The 17762-nt window shown below is 45.9% G+C and overlaps 1 protein-coding gene across 23 annotated transcripts in view; it reads left to right on the top strand.

Annotated features, from left to right (window-relative positions):
* Positions 1–17762, top strand: part of Ablim1 (actin binding LIM protein 1) — a 281810-nt gene that overhangs the window by 156631 nt on the left and 107417 nt on the right. For all 23 annotated transcript variants that reach the window (XM_029472684.1, XM_029472685.1, XM_029472702.1 and 20 more), the window contains 2 exons: positions 4249–4432; positions 7147–7256. In XM_029472684.1, coding sequence (XP_029328544.1) covers positions 4249–4432; positions 7147–7256 — 294 coding nt within the window. The remainder of the gene's footprint in view (positions 1–4248; positions 4433–7146; positions 7257–17762) is intronic.

The raw sequence follows: 17762 nt of genomic DNA, 5'->3' as shown, positions 1-17762 counted from the left end.
GTTCTAGGTATGTTATCACCACTAAAAGGAGTGTTTTTTAATAAGCTGACCAACAGGCATTTGAAAGTTGATTGTGCCTACCTTCCCGAGAGAGCCAACTTTGCAGTCCTGTTTTGTGAGCTCACTCTTGTTGTTTGCAGAGGTCTCTAAAAATTGACTCCTTAAGGTTCTTGACTCTGTAATCTTTGTTCTCGATTAATGGTAAATCACCCACGATGCTTGGTCTAACCCACTGCAGTACCAGCTCCTTTCTGATGGGAACTCAGACTGTCTCAAGTGAATACTTTTCCTGACAATACAAACATGTTTTAATAAAATTGCTTCCAGGCAGAAGGGCAATGCTGACACTTGGTTTGAGAAATCATGGCAAGAAGGCCCAGGGAGGAGCGGATCTTGAGGGTGTTCATGGGGAACTAGCCTGGGCTTTAGGGCTGCTTGAAAATGTGGGTGTCAGATGAGAAAGTGAATACAGCTAGAGGCTTACTAACACAGGGAACAAACTCATCTCTCAGAAGCCTTTTAGGGTTAGTGGTACCACAGAGCTAAAAGGATAGAGCCACTGGAAGAGGCCGCATTTGACGCCGGCACTCTGTTCCCTGCTTAATTACAACCACAGTATAAAGCTTGCAAGACACACACTATACACAGAGATCACTCACTGATAATCCTTTGCTCAAGGATTGAAGTTGAAGTAGGTGAGGTCTGTTCCCAGGAAGGCCTTATATTATATGGGGAAGGAAATGGTGTCTGCGGGGGTTCCCTATGTTTAGGGATCTGGAGGAGGAGCCTCCAATTACGTCTTACATCACCACATTACATCACCATCACTACCATTCTGGTCTTAGGTGACGTCATGATGTTTGAAGTAGCGCCTAGGTCCAGCTGCAAGGAGTTTTTTCCTCTCATTCATCGCCTGGTGCGTGTGCCACAGATTCCTGCCCAGTTAAACATTTTTTATTTTAGTATCTAAACCGCCATAAATAAAGCTATAGTTGTTGGATAACGTGGCTTGGCTTTGAATTCCTGAGAAAAGCCAAATCAGATCACAACATAGCACAGTTTTGTCACCTCTCAACTGCGTTGCCAAATCATGTTGTAGGGCTATGCTAGGTTCGTGAAATTACGGTTTAGTTAAAGAGAGCAAGTGTGAATCCCACAAAACCACTTTCGGACAGAGAAGCCCCACACAGAGGCACCCAAGAGAGGAAGCAGCAAGCAGAAAGGACTTCTAGAGGGTTTTTTGCCTTCCCTTTGAAGGGATCCTGTGGTCTGCATTAGCATGAAGCTCACCTTGGTCTTGTCACAGGGAAATCTGTGCTTTTTATTCCCAGTCCTGGTGACTGGATGAGCGCTAAGGGGATGGTGGGTCTAAGTCCACCGTTTGCCCCTTCTCAGAACTATGAGAAGTAAGTTTGAAGGAACCAATGAGTCATGCAAACTGGTGATGACTCCCAGGAGTGGAACTGGTGGGAACTTGCCAAGTGTGAGGCAGGATTCTTGCTTAATTACACTGTACTGTTCTATGTATTATATTAGACTCTGAGAATTATAAAGACTCTTGGGTATAAAGTACTCTGGCGTCTCGAGGGTGCACACCTATGAAGTTACTGAAGAGGACTCCGAGTGTCCCGTGATGACCCTAACCCTCCCCCCCCCACACACACACATACCGGGGATTGTTTCTGCTCTAAGAATCTAAGGTCAGGACTAGGCTGATCCACGAGCTCCCAGCATGATCCTCCCAATGAGTAGGAAGCCAGTGTGAGAACGGGAGATTTGGGAAGAGATGCCGATGGTTATAGGAGGAGACAGGCGTTCTGAGAACATGGCCGTAGCATTATTTAGTAGGGTAGTTAGTTCCCAACCGACAGGCTCTGGCTGTCATCTTTGGTCACTTGGTTTTCAAGAACAATGTCAGAGCTCTGGAGTGTTGGTTTAAACAAGGACCAGGGAGTCTACACGGCAAACTTGTGCATGGTTTCTATATCATCTTGACTCTCAAGAGTTCTAACGGATGGGGGAGAGGGAAACTTAGGTCATGATCTTGCCGAGTTAGCCCTTCGTTAGACTGGGGGTTTTCAACCTTTTTTCTACTCTAAAACCTTTAGCACCTGTGAAATGTTTATACTATTCTGGGTGGGCAAATATTAAAATAAGTATATAAATCAGACATCTACTGATAAAAACCATAGAGAAATGTATTTTAGAACAGTTCTTTGTTATATATAATTTTTACCATTTATTAAATTCTCAAGTGGATTTTTATGCTACTAGGATAGTGTTCTTGTTTACTTTGTTACATAAAGAAGACTGGCTGAATATCTGAGCTACGGGACCAAGAGGATCGTCAGTGTTTTTCAGACTCCATCAATATTTTAATTTTATAATCATCCATGCTAAGACTGCCACATTGCATAAATACATAAAATGGCAGAAGAAGTATGTTTAAAGCCATCTCAGAAATTATTGGAAATTCTGTCCTAATCTCAAGCAGAAATTCATTTAATGATTTGTGTGTGTGTGTGTGTGTGTGTGTGTGTGTGTGTGAAAAGCAAGTCGGCAGGTGAGTCACGAATTTTTAAAACCAAGCACTCTAAAACAGTTTGATCCAAAATATACTAATTTGATACTTATATGCTGATTGATAACACTAGGAAAATGTCCTTCTTTTCCCTTATTAAATCATTATTATTGCCTGTATAGTAAAAACAAAACAAAAAACACTGCAATTCATACCATGCAGTAGTTGTGAACCTGAGAGGGGCAATGTACACTTGTACTGAGTGGCTGAAGGCAAGCACATACAACGTGCATATATTTATATATTGTGTTCATAGTTGGTGAAGGCTTCACTGCACCATCGGTGGCTGCCACCTCAGATTCACCGCACTTGATTTTTGAGTTAATTTTTGGTCCTTACATGTTCATGCACGAGAGGGGGTGGGTGGAAATTTCCGAGACAGGGTTTCTCTGTGTAGCCCTGGCTGTCCTGGAACTCACTCTGCAGACCAGGCTGGCTTTGAACTCAGAGATCCACCTGCTCTCTGCCTCCTGTGTGCTAAGATTAAAGGTGTGCGCCACTATGCTTAGCTCGTGTTCAGAAAAGTTTCACTGCTTCGTTTCTAATTCCCTTTGGTAACCCCGCCTTCGGTTATATGACCATACTCATTTTAAGAGCCTGTATGTTAGACTATTAATGAGTCATGGGAACTCATCAGAATAACTAACCTTGTGTTCTAGCAAATCCCTAGGAGAGCCTTTTCGTGACAGAAGTCACTTTTCTCCCACCCCACCTGAGGGTCTGCTCTACCTGTTTATGAGAAGGATCAGAAGAGATCCTATACCTTGCCTGAGGCTGCCCTTCCCTGGGCGGGAGTCACCTACCCTTGGAATACAGAGGCTAAGGCTGGAGAGGCCCAGCTTTAGCTGTTGCTTCCCTGGCATCTGGCAGGAGATAGTCTTCATCAGGGGTTGCTCCAAGCTCGATTTGTAGACAAGTTGTGACCTGCTTGAGTTTGTCTGAGCATGCAGAGTAGGCCCCGGCTCCTGGCAACCCTGTTTTCTACACAGCCCCTGTCATCCACAACTGTATGGTTCGGAAAAGGGATGCCAAAATCCAGACCCAACAAAGCGTCCTCTTTTGCATGTCCCGAGACCACCGATGACAGTTCTGGCCTGCCCATTCTCATGTCCTATCCTGTATGTTACATCACACGGTCACTGCATCCTATTTCCTGTGAAGAGACAGCTCAAGCCCCAACTGCTTTGTTGCTTTGGGGAAAGATTTCTATGTGTGAAAAAATGGTCACTGGAAACTTCAGCTGTCGCTGTTGCTATAGTAGGAACCTATTACTCAGTGATCTTGGCCCAAATCAGGGAGCTGTGTGGGTAAGCAGTGGGCACCTTTCCTAACAGCATTGCCAGGGACACCTTAGTCAGCATCCCAGAGAGCCCAGATGGGGATATCTTTCCATCACACACTGACTGATTGTTGATGAATCTTAGATACCACTGAGACCATTGAAACCTAGCCAGTGAATTTTACTTGTATGAGATATTGCATGGCTCCCGGGGGAGGGGGGAGCGTAGAAGAAAAAGCAGAGCCCAATAATAAATGGCTCTTTGTGCTCGTCCACTCCCTGTCCCCAAACCGTTGAGAGCACAGGGAGCCACCAGCATCTGGTGGAAGGCAAATGCTGCCCAGAGATTTGGCAGGCGATGACCAGTTGTAAACTTGTCTTTCTACAGTGTGCGGCTGCGACCTGGCCCAGGGAGGCTTCTTCATAAAGAACGGGGACTATCTGTGTACCCTGGACTACCAGAGGATGTATGGGACACGGTGCCATGGCTGTGGGGAGTTCGTGGAGGGTGAGGTGGTAACTGCCCTGGGCAAGACCTACCACCCCAACTGCTTCGCCTGTACAATCTGCAAGTAAGTAGCCATCTTTCCCAAGCCTCTGGCTCCCTCCAATAGACAAATGCTGCCTTCAGCATCCAGAGCTTTGACAGCCTCCTCTGGTCCTGAACAGTACAGAGTCTTAAAATAGCCCTTTCCCAACATGTCTCTTCCTGGTTCTTGGTCTCTTCTAGCCTTTTCATTCTTGGTTAAAGTGCAGTAGAGTTGGAAAGCTTTGTTTGTATCCTCTGTAAAGCAATGTGGTAGCCTGTTAAGTGACTGTATCTTAACCCTGAAGGCACAGCCTCAAGCCTCAGGAAAGTTTTAATATAGACAACAGAGTAGGGGACAGACAGCTGCTTGGAAGGATAAAGCTCATTTGGAAATGTAGGTGGTTATGTGGACATATACACACAATCTAGCCTCTTCTAGCTGGGCACTGAACTGTGTGCCCATGGACCCAGCATTCAGAAGGTAGAGGTGGGAGAACTGCTTAAGCACAGGCATTCAAGACAAGCCTCACCAAGACAGCACAACCCCCTCCTACTAGAGATAAAATGGTATCTTTACTGTAGTTGGTGATGGTTGACAATGCCTCACTGGTCAAATCATTAGTCTTTAGGTCTTTTTGTTTGTTTGTTTCTTTGTTTTGTTTGAGGTAGGGCCTCACTCTATAGCTCTGGCTGTCCTGGAACTGTGTAAACCAGGCTGGCCTTGAACTCCAAGAGATACTCCTGCCTCTGCCTCTCAAGTGCTGGGGTTGAAGGTGTGTGCTACTATGCCTGGCTTTAGGTCTTTCTTTTAAATAACATTTTGTTGGCTATGTGTTTATATAGGGGTTAGGACTTCTGTTAGGTACAGTGGCAGGGTTGCAGAATTATGACAGAGCCCAAATGGTCTACAAAACCTAGAGACACTAGTCATTGATGTTTTAGGAGAAACTCCTGATTGCTAGGCATCTGTGTAAGACAGCTTAGTGAAAATTATCAGTCTGAGGGAAGGAAACTGGCACAGGAGGGGGGTGTGCTGTTGTGTTTTGGGAGCCGCATGTTATAAAAGGAAGATGGCTTTTGATTCCTGTAGTACACGGAGTCTGGCTTATACCATAGAGGATCTGTGTGGGTCTGTAGCTAGGCACTGAATGGACAGGGGTCAGCCACACTCCTGGGGTGATGTACCTAAAGGCCCACTTGTTATCAGTGCCCCCAAGAGCTGGATCAGCCCTGGACAATGAGCCCCTGGACTTGTCCCAAGGATCTTGCTGGCCTCATCCAGGTCCCATCCCTGAGTGGAGACCAAAGGACATACGCTTGATGTACTGTGTTTAACCCTCTGATAGTCTCCTTACAGAACAGACTAGGGGCTTGTTCAGGTGTAGTAAGGAGTGAGAAGCAAGAGGCCCCCTGCAGCACCACAGTGTAGTTTTAATTATTAACACAGGTTTAAGTCAGGTGGGTGAGGCCTGACCCTAACTGTGGCCTCTTTATCTGTCCAGTGAAAAGTGGCAAAGCCACTTCAGAGAGGGAGCCACTGAACTGGGGACTTAAGACTATAATCTCCCCCTCCCCGCACACTTGATAAATGGTACCAACCATAGAGGTGGGGTTAAGTCCAACTGTGCTGGTGAGTGCTTGTCATGGTTACCAGCATTAGGCCATGGGAGATGGTTAAGGGCTGTGAACATACAAACGCAACACAGACCAGGAAGCTTGGACTTGCTCCAGACCAATGACTTCTGACTTGTCCAAGTCTGTCTGTCGAGTTCCACATTTCCCAACTGACAGTCCCACGTTAGAAAACTCACATTGATGAAGATTGTTGGTAAACTGGCTTGATGCAGGAAGCAAGCTTTGGAAACCCAACACGCCCACAGAAGGCGGGCTTTTGTGCAGTGTAGTGTTGCTGATGAAGGCTGAGCAGGGAAGAAACTTGTCTTTCTGACACAGAGACTGCTACTGACTTTTACATTTATTTTCTGTGTATGAATGACTGACCTGCATGTAAGTTTACCCCATGCATGCCAGGAGTCTGTGGAGGTCAGAAGAGGGCATTGGATCCCCTGGAACTGGAGTTATAGATGGCTATGAGCTGCCATGTGGGTACTGCTGAACCTGGGATCTCTGCAAGAGAAAGTGCTCTTAACCACTGAGCCATCTCTCCAGCCCCTGTGACTGATTCTCAAACATGTTTACAGCATCTCTTCCTATCGCTTGCAGACTATGAAGGACTGGGTTCTCCAGTGCTTTGCAAATTCAGATGCCCAAAAAGGACAATCTAACTCCATATAGTTACTACAGAATATGGGATCAAGAAGGCTCCCACTTCTGTAAGCTGTTCTCTTAGGGATGTGCCCCGAGCTTCCATGGGAATCCATAGCACTTAAAGTGTGTCATGTTGTAGTGTGTGTGTTTAATGAAGAATTTCTTTATGGAAATCACTGCTGTATGGGCCCAGAGGAGTGATTTGCTCAGATATCCCTCCACCTAGGAATGGGGCTAAACCATGCTACTTTCCAAGCAGGGAGCTTGTAGGACCAGTGCGCTCTCTCTTCATCTGGTAATAAGGCGCATGCATTTGTTTGGCCCACGTCCAGCTGGCGGGCTTGGGGCATGGCTACATTTCAAACATTCTGCCTGGGGTTCCTCCAAGAAACCAATTTGCACTGGAGGGTTAGCAGGCAAATAAAAGGGTAAGAAGACAGAATGGAATTGCTGGAATAACTCTGAGGGCAAATGTCTTTCTGTTTCCAGGCGCCCATTTCCACCTGGAGACCGAGTCACATTCAACGGGAGAGACTGTCTTTGTCAGCTCTGTGCACAGCCAATGTCTTCCAGCCCTAAAGAAGCCACCTGCTCCAGCAGTAAGTGCCCCGTCCCTGCAGACACTGACAGAAACACCTTTGTAATTTGAAAGTAGTTCAGGAAGATGCCTTCCTTTGGAACACCTTTTGAACATCTATTAGCAAACATCAAGTCTAGTCCAATCTGGGGCATTTTTTTTTCCTATGGAAAAACATTATGCAGTGTTTACTAAAACCTAGATGGAGAGAAGCATTGTCATTGGATCAAAAATACCCAAAAGCAATTAGATATTGAGCTGTCCCTATGGAATTTTTTTAAAGATTTTTTTTTATATGAGTACACAGTAGCTGTCTTCAGACATACACCCAGAACAGTGCATCGGATCCCGTTACAGACGGTTGTGAGCCACTATGTGGTTGCTGGGATTTGAACTCAGGACCTCTGGAAGAGCAGTCTGTGCTCTTAGCTGCTGAGCCATCTCTCCAGCCCCCTCGAGCTGTCCATTTCAACAAAATATTATGAACCTTTACATTGAAATGCTTTGCCTGTGACCACACCCCAAAGAGTGTGGCTTGGTTCACAGTTGAGAAGATTCATTTCCTCATGGGAAGGAAGGCGTGGCTGAAAATGGGGCGTGGCTGAAAAGGGGGCGTGGTTTTATGTGCTGACCAGGAAACAGGTTAGAAAAAGCCAATGCTCAGCTGACCACTTTTCCCCTAAAAATGGTTATCACTTGTGTGGTACCGTGGGATACAAGTCCTGCTGGAATCACTGTTCTGTGGGCCCTGAGGGGGCCAGGGGACGACATGAAGGAGTCCGATCTCTCTTTCTACAGTGGGATCGGGTGATCAAACTCATGTCTCAGGCTTCTTCAGCAAGCTCTTTACCTGCAGAGCCATCTCCCAGGCCCCTTTGTTTCCCTTTGGTTCAGTTTGGGATCCTCTCCCAGACTTTGGGATGGTGTCCCTCAAACTCGGGGTGGGTCCTCCCTCCTCAGTTGCATCTTCCTGGAAACACCTTCATGGACACACCCAGAAGATCATCTTCCAGTTCAGTCCAATCCAGTCAGGTTGACAAGGCTTGACATCTCCCTGCTGCGCACAGCCCATCTTTGGCTATAGAGGTTGAGACAGGAGAACATAGGAGACAGGATAGATAATTGTTGTCTCTCTGTGTTAAAGTCACCGTGTCCGCTCATGGAAGGTGCCGCTGGGATGCTTTATGCTCACCCCTACATAATCCTCTGCTCACCCGGAAGGACTCTGACAGTCGCTCATTTGCTATTTACTGACTGCCCAAAGTGTGTATCATTCTTCCAATGAGGATCTAACCTTGAGCAAAACTGAATTTTCTCATCCTCTGGAAGTTTGCTTTCTGATGACAGCACATAGACAAATTACCACAGAAAGTACTCACTACATGAAGGAAGAGAGAAGATGAGGTTTTCTTTATAGGGAGCGGTCAGAAGAGGCCTCTGTAGAAGGCAGCGCCTCAACAAGTGAGGGAAGACAGGGTGCGTGCATGACAGAGTCGACATTTCCTGTGACGAGATTTCATCTGACCTATGGGGATCCAGAGAGAAACACCCCATAATAGACTTGTTCTTTTCACAAATACACTGGGGATGACATTGGATAGATCAAGTAATATCTACTATCAGTCAATATATTCTAAGCTGGGAACTGGAGAGTGACCTGGGAAACTGTCTCAGCTCTTTAATGAGGCATCAGGAGACGAGGCCAGAATTTTCCTTAGTATTTATGAATTTTTGGCAGCCCTCAAGAGACCTGGAATATCCCACTCCCACCCCGCTTAAGCTCTCTGAAGAATAGGTGTGTTTCCATGACCTACCACTAGGAGCAGCAGCCTGGCAAGGAGCCCAGTAGGTAGTGAGACAGGGTCCTAGGTTGTGTGGCATGGTTTAGGTCTCTAGGGCTCTTGTTACTCTTACTCAAGTACAGAGAAACGCTGTAGGGACAGCAATCTTGGGAGGCAATGCCACCTCATCCTCTAGCAGGGTTTACTTTGAAAACACATTAGTCAGACCCTTAGAGGGGTTCTTCTGAGCCCTGGATCTCTGTTCTCTATTTTGTTTCATCTAAGTAACCCTTGACCATTTAGTTTAAGGAAACAAATGCAGCCGGGCGGTGGTGGCACACGCCTTTAATCCCAGCACTTGGGAGGCAGAGGCAGGCGGATTTCTGAGTTTGAGGCCAGCCTGGTCTATAAAGTGAGTTCCAGGACAGCCAGGGCTACACAGAGATACCCTGTCTCGAAACAAACAAACAAACAAAAAAGGAAACAAATGCAAATTCTTCTAAAAGGGTGTCCAGTTGCCTCAAGCCACCCAGTTTGGGAACACGCTCCATCATAGCTATAACAAAATGAGGGGTTTTTGTTGTTATTGTTTGTTTTTTGAGACAGGATCTCATGAAGCCCAGACTGGCCTTGAACTCACTATGTAGCCCAGGCTGGCCTTGAACTCACTATGTAGCCAAGGATGATTATGAATTCCTGATCTTCTTGCCTCCATTTCCCAAATCCTAGGATTATAGGCACGCACCATGACAACTGACAGATTGTTTTTTCTTTCAAGAAAATACAGTGTATCTATTAATTCTTTGAGAATGCTATACATATGTAGTAATTGGTCATACTCACCTTTCCACTCATTTGTGTAACTCTGCCTAGATCCACCGCTTCTAAGCTCGCAGTACTGCTCATATACTCATGAGTGTGTGGGGCCATCCAAAAGGGTATGGCATTACCACCGAGGGCCACACTGTGAAAGAAAGTCAACTCCTTCCCCAGTAGCCATCAACTGTCAGTACCCCTCAGCTAGTGGTACCGGTTTTTTAAAGCCCTTACCCTTCTATGTTGCAATGTCAGTTGGCTTGATCTTGTGCAGGAGTTGTGCACATTGTCATAGTTCCTGTGAGTACATGCCCTGTCATGTCCAGAGGACACTGTTGTGTCCTGATCTTCCCATATCTCTGACTCCTCATCCTCTTCTTCCTCCTCCTTCTCTCCCTCTCTCCCTCCCTTCCTTCTTTTCTTCTCCTTCTCTTCCTTCTCCTTCTTGGGAAGGAATATGATACAGATGTCCCATGGATGGCTGAACCCTCCACAGACTTTTAATTTATGCTTTTTGACCAGTTTGAGTTTCTGCTTTAATTGCTGTCTGTTGCACAAAGAAACTTCTCTGATAAGGGCAGAGTGCTACACTAATCTATTGGTATAGAGAGATACATATTTAGAGGCCAATTTGTTACCGTGCCCATTTAGCAAAATAATAGTAGTAAGTTTTCCCCCAAAGTCCTATCAACTCATCAGTCATGCTTCCTCAGCCAGATTTACAGTACCAGACACGTGTTCCCTCCTGTGGGGTGGGCCTTGAATCCAGTCACAAAGTACAGTTAGCTATTTCCACAACATTCACGCCACTATTGTACTCATGGGAATACCGTGCTCTGCTGGTTGTTGTAGCTCACAGGGTTCGTAGCTGGGTAGGGTTTTTTATGTCTTTTTCTCCATCAGAAGCATGCATAGCCCCTTCTAGTTCTATGAAAGCCACATCTAATAGATTCTCATTTTTAATCTACCTTATATACAAGTATTAAAGTATCGCAACGCAACTCATTATTTTGTACAACTAGCAGATACTAATATAAAATATTTGGATACATCTATGTCTTCTCTTTTTGTATGACATTCATATGATACTCATAAATTAAAACTGTGAAAATGTAACCAGCTAAAAAAAACATTGTATTTTAGAACTAGCTAAACCATTAGTGCTTATGTATATACATCACAGAGCCAAATTTTATTTCCTCCTTTGCTTCCATGGAATAAAATCCCACTTCACTGCAACTGTTTCATCCAAAACATTTTTATTTTCAAGAAGTTTGTATCTATTTGGACAAGTACCAAAAGGTATTGAGAGATTGTGTGGGCTTCTATAAAGGAGAGCTCTTCTGTCTAGATATGTACATGCAAAGTCCCCAGGTAAAGCAGACCCACGGATACTGGAGTAAGAGGAATATTCAGCCATGTTCTGAATGCCGTTGGCACAGAATTACAAAACATTTGGTTGCTATTTGTAGTTCTCCCAAGAATTGCCTTGACTTCAAAACTATTCTGCTATGACAGCCATTCCTATCTTTAAAAAAAAAAAATAAAAAAGGCTTTTTATACTTGGCAAGAGGCTTCCTAAAAAGAGAGCCTGCCTTCCTCTTAGTGTGAAACTCTCCCTCCATAATGTTCACAGCCTCTGTGATCTAAATCAGAGAGCTAAGGTCCCCTCTCAGCTTCTAGCTGGAGCTTCTGAGGCACGGCTGCACTGAATATTCGGTGGCTGATTTTTCATAATCACTGAGTAGGAAGAAGAGACCACAGGAGATTGGCACAGACGAGGGGAGGGAGAAGGAAGCCTCAGACAGGCAATAAAATCGTCGAAAAGAGTCTGTCTTGGTGCTTACTGAACAAAGAGGCAGCATTTCTGCCTGGCTGGCCTATAGCGGCTGGCCTCTGTCCTTCTGACCTCAGTGCTTCTCAGTGCCTGTGTGCATGTGTACATGTATGTGCAAGTACATGTGTGTACATGTGCACATAGAGGACAGCCTCAGCTGCTGTTTCTTAGGTGCTGTCCCACTTGTTTTTTGAGACCAAGTCTCTTGCTGGTCGAAAGTTCACCAGGTAGTCGTGATTGTGAACGCTCTGTGAGTGCACGCTCTCATGCCCAGACTCTCTGACTTGGACTCAGGTCTTGATGCTTACAAAGCAAGCATTTTACCAGCTGAGCTACGCCCCCAGCTCCTTCAATGTTTCTTTCCACTTTAAAAGCATCCTGACCCTTAGTTCTGATTTATTTTCTAGGAATGTACATAGTGCTTGGAGCAGGCCAGGAATGCTACTTTATTGCAAATGAGTTACAAGCCTTTGCCTGTTCCCAAACAGAGGTGGTAGTTAATGGAACTGTAGGGCGGTGGCAACATTGTAGTTAAATTCTTTCACTAGCAGATTCCTGACTTTGAAAAGTCTGATGGACAGAAGATTAAGTCCTGTCTGCTAAGCTTCCCACCACTCCATCCTCCAGCACCTACTAGCAGATAAGAGGCTGGGTTCCCATGGGCCGAAGAGCCTTGCAGCGGGGGAGGGGGGTGTTGTATGACAACCCAGTGTCTAGGGAGCAGGTTCAGAGCATTTCCTCTGCAGCTCCTGTCTATCTCAGGCATTCAGGTGGGAGTGACTGCTGTCTACACTCAGCCTTTCTGCCTCAGAGGCTGTCTGACTGGAGTCTAGCTGTGCGTGGGCTTGGTGGGTGGGCATAAGAAACGCCCACACAAATGTACCCATCCTGCCATTCTGTTTCTCTCCTCAATACAGGCCTCTCTGAATACGGATGTAACATCTGTATTCTGCTTGCATTTGGAACTCTCACAGGTATCAGGCCATGCTCTGATTAGACAGAACTGGGTTTCCATAAAGTTGTGTGCTTGCCTTCCAGGGGAGGGAGACACTCTCCGTTATTTTACTTTTCTCGTTGGTGCAACAATTTTTCCCAGTTGCAAGGTACTTATCTTTATCTCTGAAAACATGTGGAGGTTGGGAGGCAATTGTCTGCTGCAGCACCCAAGGAATTCTTACCTGGGCAGCCCCTGGCTCTGCTGCCCACTAGCAGCCTCTACCTGCCCATCCCCCACTATCCTTTCACTAGAAGAACTGATAATAAGGACTTTACTGCAGAATTTAATAAAGACGTGTATCTACTCCTGGTTGGTTATAATTTAACATCCTCATGACAAGTCACTGTGTAGGTGACAATTTCTGAATTTTGTCCCCATTTTGTAAAGTTGCCTTTTCTCATCAGCTGTTTATGACAGGTGCCTTACCCAGTCACATGATATTGACTAGCAACAAAATAACCAGCAGAGAGGTGGCCTAGTGAGCACAAGGCACACAGGCATGCATGAAGGCCTGAATTCAGATCCCCAGAGCCCATGTAAAAAACTGGGCGTGGCCACACACATGTGCCTGTAACCCTAGTGCCAGGAGAAAGAGCAGCAAAGACAGAGTGGCTGGGGTTTACTGGCTGGCAGCCAAGGCTCAGTTTAGTGAGAGACCCTGTCTCAAGGGTATAAAGCAGAGTCTGGCCTCCACTTGTGTGCATGGTCACATGAATCCACACATGTGCATACACACCACACATAACACATGTATGCACACATGAATGGACCATACATACCACACACCCACTTATGCACACATATACTTATGCATGTGCACACACCACATACACATGCATGCACTCATGCACATGCATGTACATACCACATACACATATATATGTACACATACCACACATATGTAACACACATGAGTGCATTTGTATACATACTTGCACACACCACACATACCACACACATGCATATGTGCACACATACATATGCATGTGCACACACTCATACACATGCACAGACACAGGCACACATAAGCACACACACACACATGCACACGCACGTGCATGTGCACACTCCCGCATCCAATAATGTGAGTATCTTTCTTGTGCCTGGGTTTGAAGCCTGGTCCTGCCTCTTCCTTGCCACATAGCATCATGTGCACCGTTTGATGTCTCAGACTCCAGTCCTTCATCTGCAAATTGGAAAACAGCACCTTCCAAGGGTCCGGAAGATTCAGTGACACATTGCCTGGGAGGACAGTTTGCATCAGAAAGCAGAGCAGGGCACCTGGACAGAGAAAAGCCTTTGTAGGTCAGTGTCCTGCAAAGGAAACTTGGGATGGGTCCCAGTCCAGGGAGGTCTTGAGAGGCACCCTTGTGCTCCTAAGGGTTACTTTCACTCAAGACATTAACTGGATGAAAACACTGTTCTAGAAAGGTCAAGGTGGTAATGGTGATGTTGAAATTCAAAGTCAACTATACTAAGTCAGAAACCAGGGCCAGGGACACAGTGGCAATTGTGGTTTCAGGTCATGCCTATGACAAAAGGTGATTGGAATGAATAATGGGCGTGGTGAAGAAAGATATGAGAAGACATCATTTAGCCATTTAACCAACATTTCACTGAGCACCTACTAAACTCTAGGTCCTGGCCTAGGTTCCACTTAAAGTCTTTACTACATATCAACATAGATCGTGGATCTGCGTGGCCTGCATGACTCCTCTAACTCCCATCACGGCCTTTGGTTTCTGGCTTCTTCATTTGATGCCGTGCTTGCCAGATTCATCCAGGCTGTAGCATTTATCTGCATTTCATTTCTTTTCACGGTTAGATAATACTCCATGATGGAACTCAATCATGTTCTGGATGTCCATTTGTCTGTTAATTGACTGTTAGTCATTTCTGGTTTTAATTATTCTAAACATGTACGTACAAATATTTGAAATTTTTTCTTTTACATCTTGGTATAATACGGACTATTCCAAGTCTACAAAGACCTGGCTGCCAACTTTAAAGTTTCTCCAGGAAATTACCTTCCCCTGGTATTCTTAATAAGTCCTGCATGACCCAGGCAGCGTTGAATATCCTCAGGTGATAGCAAGTAGTGGCGTTCCCTTGGAGTGGCCTTTGTCTATCTCTCGATTACTCCCTCTCCGAGTTTTTGGTCCTTCTGGTTTTTTTTTTTTCCACCCAGAGCAGAAAGGCTTGTTGGTAGCTTGAACAAAATAATTTTTGTAGCTCTTGCTTAGATTTCTTTAGTTATAAGCATCATGCTGAACAGTATTAGCCACAGGATTCCCGCTTGAGAAAGTCTGTGTATGTGTGTGAGGGGAGTACATATTCACGTCTGTGAGGACATGTACTGGGGGGTACATGTTCATGTGTGTGAGGACAAGCAGGTGTGGGGTGCATGTACACATGTATGAAGACATGTGACATGTGCATGCATGCTGGAGGGTGCCTATTCATGTGTGTGTGTGTGCGCGCGCACGCACATGTGTGTATACATGTAGAGCCATAGATCAGCCTTTGGTGTTACCCCTCAGGATAATGCACCTTGGTTTCTGAGGTAGGATCTCTTACTGCGTGGGATGTAACAAGGGGACTTTTCTGACCACTGAACTTGGGGCATCTGCTTCTGTGTGGCTCCCTAGAACTTGGGTCCTTAGCTACTCGGGCATCCCCCAATGGATTCCTAAACGAATGGAGAGGGAAGGACTCTGGGTCTTGTGACTACGAAGAACCACACCCAAGGGCAGTTAAAGGGGAGAGTTACCTCGAGAAGCTGTGTGTTCCTTGTGGCAGTCTGTGAACACTGGCTTAAGGGATTTGACTTGGAAGCTTGACAGGCACACTTGGTACCCATTTATGAAAACTCCAACCAAAGAAAGTACAACTCTGTAAGCATCTGTCATGGGAAGAAAGATGGGCTAGCATGCCTCTGCCAGTTCCATCTTTGAGGACTTAGCTGGTGGCGGCTGCCAGGGCTGCCCTCGGCTGCCCGGATAAAGCTGACAGAGTGCTGCTGTCATGGGTCTCAGAAGTGGGTTTGCTGCGCTGTATTGTTTTCCAAAGACAACAAGAAGCTCCACTTAAAATAGCCAGTCAGAGGCTGCTCGGGCTTGTGCTGTTTCCAACATGGCTATCAAGAGAGAGCAGAGGGAACAACTGACCTCAGCAGGGGACAATTACGGAAGATCTTGTTCAAGGTTACATACTCGGGCAGCACATAGGCTTTTCAAAAATCATCCTGGGTCATTTTTAGCTTCTGGGATTAAATGATTAATAGCATTGAGACCCCTTTTTTATAGAGAGGGGGTACACAGAACCTACATGGACGATATGATTCCCTTATCCAGTTATGAATCTTCTGATATCATGGTGCTTTTCTGTCTTATGGCAGCGATGTCTAGAAGTTTAAAACTACTTAAGCAAGAAGACCCAAGTTTAGCGTCCAGCACCCGTATCAGACAGCACACAACTATTTATAATTCCAGCTCCAGGGGATCTGATACCCTCTGACCTCTGTGGGCACCTGCATACATACACACACACACACACACACACACACACACACACACAGAGAGAGAGAGAGAGAGAGAGAGAGAGAGAGAGAGAGAAAGAAGCTGTAGAAATAACCCTGCACAGTGCTTAGCCTAACAAATGTGTAGCTTTGCGTTTCATGTCGTGCTCTGTCTTTATTTGTTCAGTTTTGTATGTGTCTGAGACTGGGCCTTGCTCTGTGGCCCAGGCTGTCCTGGAACTCTGGGATTCCCAGGTAAATCTTCCAGCTTGTACCTCTCCAGCTGTGGATTACAGGCAGCACCACCATGCCTGACTCTTCCTTTGCTTATGTTGACCCTGTACCCATGGCATTTGCTAAGACATTCTAAAAGGAAACTGGACTCACCGGTTTAAATAAGCAACATGGACTGGGACCAGCCCTTAGTTGTCAGCTCACAGGTGTCTAATTTAGGACCTGGCAGTATCTTGTAGGCTGGATGAAAATGAAGGTCAGCTTCCAAGAATAATCCAACAATGCCCACTTGACAAATGATGGTGGAGACTTTTTTGGTCAAGGAAGTATTTTCAAATACCTTAAGGATGTTGAAACTCACACACAGACACACAGACACACACACAGACACACACAAGGAAAATCTGGATCGTTTTAATCTGTGGGTCTCCAAGTAAGGACCTATGTTAGTTTGTTGTACTGCTGTGATAGACACCCAGATAAAAGCCATCTGAGGAGAGAAGGTTTGCCGCACCTTCCAGACTAGACGCCATGTTCAGGGAAGCCAGGACAGGAGCCTGGAGGCTGGAACTGAAGCAGAGACCATGGCTGGGTGCTGCCTAGTGGCTGGCTCTCCATGGCTTGCCCGGTCTGTTATACACCCTAGGCCCACCCATGCAAGGATGGCACTGCCCACAGTAGGCCAGGCCCTTCCACACCCATCACTAATCAGAGAAATGTCCCACAGGCTTGCCCACAAGCCCACCTGAGGGAGGCATTTTCTCAGCAGAAGTTCCCTAGCTAATGTCAAGTTAACCAAAAACCTACCTGCACAGAACCACTGAAGGCCCGTTTAGAAACATTAGTTACAAGTTACAAAGATGAGAACAGGTGACTTTTGACACTGGGGCTTAGGAGGCACCATAACTAATGGGAACTGGCTATCCCATACACAGCGGGCAGTCACTAAGCACCCCCAGTGGCTATTCTCTGGCTACATGTTAAAGACAGTAATCCAAAAGCGCCTGACCCTAACATAATACCCTCCCCCCCACACACAGAGAGAGAGAGAGAGAGAGAGAGAGAGAGGGGGGGGGGGGGGGGGGGGGGGGGGGGGGGGCGAAGGCAAAGGCGAAGGCTGGCAAGTCTGAGCTCTATTGAACAAGTCACTCTATTAAAAACTTAAAACCTCATGTTAGCCAAGCCTTGGAACTTAAATTTTGTATCCCCCCCCCCCCGAAACCCCTTACCTTGAGTTCCTGCCAAGGATGATATACTTCTATAAACAGTTTATTAATAGGATACTTTGTAGGGTCTCCTAAATCTTAATTTTCCAATAAGAGCAACTTCTTTTTTTTTTTTTAAAG

Source organism: Mus caroli, chromosome 19 (assembly GCF_900094665.2).
Source record: "Mus caroli chromosome 19, CAROLI_EIJ_v1.1, whole genome shotgun sequence".
NCBI classification, from domain to species: domain Eukaryota; kingdom Metazoa; phylum Chordata; class Mammalia; order Rodentia; family Muridae; genus Mus; species Mus caroli.
This window is presented reverse-complemented; position numbering and strand designations above follow the sequence as displayed.